The sequence below is a fragment of the Plectropomus leopardus genome, chromosome 15 (assembly GCF_026936395.1).
Source record: "Plectropomus leopardus strain MGB_pleo_1.0 chromosome 15, ASM2693639v1, whole genome shotgun sequence".
Classification (NCBI taxonomy): Eukaryota; Metazoa; Chordata; class Actinopteri; order Perciformes; family Serranidae; genus Plectropomus; species Plectropomus leopardus.
The window spans coordinates 17,445,346-17,453,502 of NC_142190.1; the positions used below are offsets into that span (position 1 = coordinate 17,445,346).

Sequence of the window (8,157 nt, forward strand, 5' to 3'; positions counted from 1 at the left end):
AGTAATACGTGTTTTTGTCATCATAAACCATATACCAACCATTATAAACCAAACCATTTGTGGCTAAATTCTTTAACATACGAAAGGTGTGTTTTATAGTGTTAATTTTGGTGGCTTTTAGCCCTCTTAGTCTCCCTGGATAGATGGAGTAGTTGTGGCAAAGACTGTGGCGCACAGCAGCAGGCTGCAGCTGAGCGGAGAGAGAGGAGCGCGCATGAAAACGGGGTCTTGAAGAGTCATTCCCATCACTCTCCGCCGGCCAGTCAGACCGCAGACACATCACAGGGTAAGTGAATGTTGCACGACAGAGGAAACATAAGGACTGATAAAAACAATACAAAACAAAACAAAAAAAAAAAACCTCAAGCACCTGAGGACCGTGGCAACAGGAGAGCGTGACTGACTTCCCATGGAGGAGTGCGCAGAGAAGCTGAGCTCCTTCTCCACCACTTGGTACCAAGATACAAGTTGGATGTATGCCGAAGAGATGTGGATTTTTGCGGGGCGGAGTGGTTTTCATTAATGTGACTATAACGGAGTTGATTTTGGACTCTTCTCAAGACGACCCAAGACGATGCTGCGGGTCCTGAGCTGTCCACATCCACAGATAGGAGCGCGCACTGCCTAGAGATTTTAAAAATAAGAAAATAAACTGCGCATCTGTTCCAAAGACGCCAGGACAGGGATTGCACTGCCAGAGATACGCTAGGTGGGTGGTCAAAAATAACTCTTGAATGTTTTTGAAAGCTGAGCGGTCGTTTTGCTGTGTCCACACAAATGGGCATGCGAACTAAACCAAAAGAAAAAAAAAAACGACCTCGCGTCTGGATTACAGCCACATGTCAGCATAAAAACAGGGACGTGTTTTACTACATGTTATGAAGTACATGAATTGGACATTTGATATCATTCTGATATAAGAATGGTCTGTTGGGACTTTTAGATGCTGTTTTCAGCCGATTTTTTGTTGGCTCGCCACTCAGGTGGAAATGTTGACTGGAGACTAACATATATAAAAGGAAGCTGCATTCAGAGAAATTAAAAAATTTAAAAATAAAACACCTTGTGGCAGGGGTAGATCAGCTTCGATGTAGGCATCAATATAATCACACGGACACGCCTAGAGGATCATTAAACAAATCAGATAAACGCAGCGCGAAAACCGTCAATACGAGTTATTGATGAGGTGGTATATAAGGCTAATGATTGGCCAAGCCTCTATTTACTCAACAGCTGGGCAACAATATGGTGTGAAACTTTCGCCTGACAGCCAAAGCATCCAGAGAGAAGACAAACAGGACGAAGGACTTTTATTTTTGATTTAATTTCATGACTACAGTGCTGATTGGAAAAATAACTGCAAACAACAGCTGGAATATTCCTCCTCCTTTTCAAATTAGAATGTCTGCCGCCTGTGCTGCTGTTGCAGGAATTTATGAACCAGGCATTTTTAGGGGGAACATTTCCAAAGAAATCTTGTTGAAATATTTATAGCAGTTCTTGTGCGAGGATGGTGGTTGTGACACGGAGCCTATGGATGACCCAGTCTGTGGGAGAGCTGGTGCCGAGACAGTTGACCTCTCCACCAGCTTCACCATCCGTCTAAAACTCCTCCCCAGAGAGGCACAGCTGCTGCAGGCTGGGGATGTGATGGGGTGACTGTTGACACCCCCCTCACCCACCCCCATCTCACTTTATTAGCAGTGCAATATAAACAATGGATCAGAATTTCTCCACGGTTCGAGATGGAAAGCAGCTGCTAGCAGAGAAAGACTCTTCCAAACGCGTGCTGACAGGATGCTTCCTCTCCCTCCTCATCTTCACCACGCTGCTAGGCAACACACTTGTGTGCGCCGCCGTCACCAAGTTCCGACATCTGAGGTCGAAGGTCACCAACTTCTTTGTCATCTCGCTTGCCATCTCTGACCTCCTGGTGGCTATCTTGGTAATGCCGTGGAAGGCGGCCACTGAGATTGTGGGGTTTTGGCCATTTGGCGCGTTCTGCAACGTTTGGGTGGCGTTTGACATCATGTGCTCCACCGCCTCCATCTTGAACCTGTGTGTGATTAGTGTAGACCGTTACTGGGCCATCTCGAGCCCGTTCCGCTATGAACGCAAGATGACCCCGAAAGTGGCATGTCTGATGATCAGTGTGGCGTGGACCCTGTCAGTTCTAATCTCCTTCATTCCTGTTCAGCTTAACTGGCACAAAGCTCAGACTACCAGCTACGCAGAGCTAAATGGAACATACCCCGGTGATCTGCCCCCTGACAACTGCGACTCCAGCCTTAACAGGACCTATGCCATCTCCTCTTCCCTTATCAGCTTCTACATCCCCGTGGCTATTATGATCGTCACCTACACCCGGATCTATCGGATCGCCCAGAAACAGATACGAAGAATATCTGCCCTGGAGCGGGCGGCAGAGAGTGCCAAAAACCGTCACAGCAGCATGGGGAATAGTTCCAGCATAGAGAGTGAGAGCTCGTTCAAAATGTCATTCAAACGAGAAACCAAAGTCTTAAAGACGCTCTCAGTCATCATAGGAGTGTTTGTGTGCTGCTGGTTGCCCTTCTTCATCGTTAACTGCATGGTTCCGTTCTGCGAGCCGAACTTGCCGGACGGTGCCACGGACTTCCCCTGCATCAGCTCCACCACTTTCGACGTGTTTGTGTGGTTCGGTTGGGCAAACTCCTCGCTCAACCCCATCATCTATGCCTTCAACGCTGACTTCCGCAAGGCCTTCTCCATCCTCCTGGGCTGCCACCGGCTCTGCCCGGGGAGCAACGCCATCGAGATTGTCAGTATTAACAACAACATGGGCGCCCCTACCTCGAACCCCAACTGTCAGTATCAGCCCAAGAGTCACATCCCGAAGGAGGGCAACCATTCAGCCAGCTATGTGATGCCCCACAGCATCCTGTGTCAGGAAGAGGAGTTACAGAAGAAGGATGGATGCAGAGGGGAGACCGAGGTGGGCATGGCAAACAACGCTCTGGAGAAACTCTCGCCAGCCATCTCTGGGGACAGCGATACTGAGGTCACACTGGAAAAGATCAATCCCATAACACAGAACGGACAGCATAAAACTGTGTCATGTTGAAAAAAAGCAAAGAAGGATACGCCGAGGCACGTATGTACGCACAAGGGGAAGCTTATGAAGGAGGGCAGCAAAGTAACAGAAGAGACAGATATCTTCATGAACACGCCTGACAGGGAAACTGTGAGTGGGATATACAGGACCTTAAGACTGTCAACAAAAATCTACATGGAAAACCTACAGAATGTTTTAAAGTAAAGGCACTTTATCCTGGATATAACTATCTGCAAAATACTCTCAGCATTTATTGATGAAATTGACACATTTGATGATAAATGTTGATAATGTGAATATTAAAGCAGAACACTAGCTCTGTGCACATGTATACATTTTTCTTTAAACATATACAAAGATGTATACATCTGCATGTGTATACTGTACAGTACTGACACAATCCCGGAAGGACTTAAACACAGTATATACAGTGGAGGAAGATGTAGTAAACTATTAGCAAAATGTCTTGTAGGTGTAGGTGCTTTGTATGTGTTTCGTGGAGGAGAAAGAAATGTGGGTAAACTGGTTTTTGGTATGGTATAATTAGTTGCTTGTTGCAGTTATTTCTCTTCAGTACATTTCTAATGATGATTTTGTTGCAAGATCAAAACACCTGTAATGCAGTGGTCTTTTTTGAGTTAAAATTGCTCAGACACCAAAGTAAGAATATTCTAATTTAATCTAAAACAGGCAGGGGCAGAAAATAGAGTTCAATACTTTAAGCCAAGTTGTCATATATTTATAAATGTTTTATTTTTATACCCCCCTAGCCACGTTATCGTGCAGGTTCTCCTTATAAGAAGAAGTCATAGGGTATTCTTTCCCTTGGATCCTATTCTGATCCATCCTCATGCCCACCTGGGACCAATCAGACTGGCTTACCTGAAATTTCTTCTTTCATATTCTCACTCCCTCTTTTCATTAGCTTTGTCCCCCCCCCCGCGGTTCTTCAGCAAACCCTCTCTAAGGACCCAAAAGTCTCCTCTCCTTTCCATTTTGCTGCTCCTCTTTCCACAGTCAGCAAAGTCCCTTCCTCCCTTATGCTGCCCTTATTTATCCAATGTTGTCAACCTCTTCCCTGTTCTCCCCTCCCCACTGTTACCTCAGTCAGCATGGTCTTCTACACCTGCATCATGCCTACCTTTTATGTTTTTCTTTTCCTGTCTACCTCCTCCTCACTGTCTCCTTAGGCAGCCCTCCATTTTAGGTCTTTACTCTGCCCACTCAAGGTGATACTTATGATTCTATTTCTGGCAAATGCTGTCAGTCTATGATTAAAAAAGAATGTAAATCTGTAAATGAAAACTCCTGCACTTGGGCAGAGGAGACAGCAACAGCAGCGGAGTTCACTCAGCCGTAATGCAAGTGACACTTGGTGACCTTTTGCAAACTTGCAGATATCTGATTTTGTAAATTGCTCATGCTGGGAGCCATGCTGTGCTGTAGTGGCTATGTGGAGCATGCAGTGTGACAGTCACTCTGTTTGCAGGGGTGGAGTCGAAGACTAACCACTACGATGTGGAATAATTTCAGTGTATCAAACATATTTTTATTGCCACTTGTCTCCAAGTAATTTGATAAATGTAAGTGTTGTAGTTAGTCAGAATAACAACTTTTACAAAAGGTAGTTTTGAGCGAGTTAGTCACATTGATGGAAAGATATTACACCAGAGGATGAGCTATAAAACTACATTTAAAATACTTTTTTTTTTAACAATGCTTAAACAAGCCTTCTTTTTACATTGGTGTATTTGTGCTTAGCTCCATTTATTGCACTAGCTGCATTAATATTTTATAGTTAGTTTCACATTCAAGGTTTAGCTTGAGTTTAAAGGTCCAGTGTTCAGGATTAAAGGGCATCGGATGGCTGAAAAGGTATATAAAATGGATAAAATTGATTTGATCTTGTAGCTCTTTTAGACTTTCCAAATGTTATCAGACCGGACTGCATGGATCAAACTCCAATAGTGTAACAAATCATTTCCCTGCAGTTTTGATGTACAAAAAATGTATCCACTGATTTAAAGATATCCATTTCACATGTAAGTCTTTGGGAAAAAGTCTTTTTGGTAATGATGTCAAATGCCGAACCCAGAAGTTGTAATTCCACATTTGTCCACTACATAAAATTGGCATTCATGCATGGCACTGTTCCTGGGGGTTTGATCCTTTTTCATGTAGTCCACCATGTTGTTCTACAGTAGCCCAGAACGGACAACCCAAACATGTGCTTCATAGAAGGCCATTCATGTTTTTGCGTCCACGAACGTTGTTTTTCTGAAGGCTTTGCACACAGCAGAAGTTTCAATTCTCCAACCTCACCACTAGATACCAGCAAATTTTACACACTAGACCTTTTAAGTGAGACTGTGTAACATTCGCTCTGCATTAGCCAGTGTGGCCACATTTGACTACTGTTCTGTGAATGATGATGTTTAAATATAGTGTTGCAATAGTAAATAGAGTCATCAGTGACTGAGTAATATCCATTATACAGCTAAATCATAGTTTGCTGACATTAGCAGACATCAGCCACCATAAGCTACTAGTCACACCAGACCAAGTAGAGCTTTCAGCAAAACCTTTGAGAGTATTTAATTGAGCAATGGTGCATTTTATTTCTTGTGAATTAAACTTATTCATAAGGGATAAGGGAAATTATTGTATTTCTACTATCACAAGTTACACAGTATTGCTTTAAGTTTGAGTGTTTTGTATTTGTACCTGTTAAAATCAAACAAGGAAAAAGAACATATGAGTATGAATGTATACAGTGGAGAAAAAGCTGTTCTCTAACAGAATTCATAAAAGATGTATGTAGTTCAGTGCTCTGTTTCATAGGCTGAATTAAATCTAATTGTATTTTTTTTTTTTTCAGATTTTAAATACATGCAAGTTTCTGCGTGGCACATAATCATCAGACATAAATAGCTCTCTAGTCAAAGCCCCGCTAGTTCTTTGTGGTGTTCAGTGTTGCTGTGGAAAGAATGCTTAACAGCATGCTTTCTGACATCGTATGCTGAGTGTCCACCGAGTGCTGTGTGTGTGTCCATGAAGGCATGATACTGTTGCACATCAGAGAAAGGAAGAGCCGATCCAATAGAAAGCAATTGGTCTTGAATGAAGCATTTGATTTTCCTGCTCTGGAAAATCCAATGCTATCTAGATGGTACCAAAGGGAGGGGGGGCTTTTAGCTCAATATGTGACTTGGCTTATGACACAAAAGCAACTGATTGTCCTCTCTGGCTGCCTGTCCTTGGCTGCTGCTAGCTTCTGCTCCATCGCTTGAAACACGGACATTGGTGAGCTGGAATTTGGATTATTTTACTGTGAATTAATGTAATTTTCCAAATGATTAAATTACATTTCAAGTGCCACAATAAACTAAAACTTCTCCTTTTACTCCTAGTCCCAGGCAATTCTCAACCATATCAGCTCAGTGACGCTCACTTTTCTGTCTTCATCAGTTCCTCCTAATTTACTCCCTAATTATTTCCAAGCACAAGGCCAACTCAAACATGCGATAAAACATAAACTGCACATAATCTGTCAGGATTGGACATGGAGGGGAACTGCCTTAAGGAAGATTTGGTTCCCTCTCTCTCCACCTTCACCCCGACTCTCCACCCTCCCTTTTCTCCATCTCTTTTTCTTTTCCCTTGGCTGCCTCTGTCGACTTGATGAGCGTTCCCGATGTTAACACAGATTGAATTTATTATTAAACAGACAGGGCCTACTGTTTCCCTTCTGTACTTTGAGTCAAAATGCAGAATCAAAGCCCCACCTGGCCATCTTATGATTATTATTGTGTTATTATTATTATTGCTGTTGCCAAAATTGTTATTTTTGGCTGAATGTGGCTGTACTGTAGCTTATGCTGTGATTTAACCAGTGTTTTATAAGCTGAAATTAGAGTGGTGTTGTGGGGTTGGGGTATTCTTAATGATATAGAGATTAATCTGCCATTTGTTGCGACATCACTGGCATTTACAGGTTTACCAGATGTTTTTTCGTATATGCTGTATGTACACATTTATAGAAACATACCTCCAGCTGTGAGTTGAAATGATCTCTGCTGTATTTTGGCTCCATGTAAAAATCCCATGAGCCCTCACCTTGTCAACTCAGTGAGTCATCTCTCAGATGCCACTGCTTTGATTTTGGAGAAGGGCGATTTCAGGCAACAGTCCCACGAGCGAAATGTTTTGTTTGATCCGGAGCATTTTCTCCAGGCTGCCCTACATGTTGCTTTGGGGGAAGCTACGGTGACAGTACACGGTCTCTCAATCAGTGTAGCTAAATGACGTATGACAACTTAAGTAAATCTGACAGTGCAGAAACCCTCCTCTTCCTCTGATGGCGAGTGAAGGGACGCAGCAGATGTAGGGCCGAACTGCACTCCAAGGCCTGGGGAATGTGGTGGTGATGTTTCATCTTACTTAAACTGTCTAGGATAACGACGGAGTCCCTACCTCGACATCAATTCAGTGACGTAGCTTCATGTTCAAAATTAAATTGCAGTATTTAGGGTTGGGGAGTGCAGGGATAGAGTATTGTACAATGATGTTCAAAATGTAGTTGTGATGAACACAAGTGCTTTTTATCTTCAAAAACCCTTAATGTGTGTAGCAAATTTACATGCTGTATGTTTTCTCCAGTGTGGGATTATAATTTACAGTAAGATGCAGCAGTCACTGACTATTTATATATTTATTTATTTACATGTTTCTTGTGTTCATTCATGAACGTGATGTCAAAGATTATAACCCTCAGAATAATTACAGTATTTAGTTTACAGTTTGTACAAAAAAAATGTGCCCTTCTTGTAAAATAAACATGTATGTATTTCTTTTTTTCATCTGTGCTCACTGACTTTTTTTTTTTGGGGGTGGGGGTGGGGGGTGGGGGGGGGTGGTGTTGTGCCTTTGACACTGAGTGGCTATTGGAAGATCATGTCGCTGCAGAGGATCGATGGAGATTGATTCTGAACGGTGACGCATATTTTTTTCCAGCTCCCTGAGCGCCGTGTCCTCGCTGTGTTCCTGCCTTCGCCCTGCATTTA

General features: G+C 42.9%; 1 protein-coding gene across 1 annotated transcript; it reads left to right on the forward strand.

Moving 5' to 3' along the window:
- Nucleotides 1-215: 215 nt before the first annotated feature.
- Nucleotides 216-7,951, forward strand: drd1b (dopamine receptor D1b). The gene has a single exon (XM_088088634.1). The coding sequence runs from the start codon at nt 1,718-1,720 to the stop codon at nt 3,101-3,103; it is 1,386 nt and encodes a 461-aa protein (XP_087944760.1). The 5' UTR covers nt 216-1,717; the 3' UTR covers nt 3,104-7,951.
- Nucleotides 7,952-8,157: the final 206 nt, after the last annotated feature.

Bases quoted from the DNA above. Each gene is read 5' to 3' on its own strand.
- drd1b (XM_088088634.1), top strand. From the start codon at position 1,718: ATGGATCAGAATTTCTCCACGGTTCGAGATGGAAAGCAGCTGCTAGCA.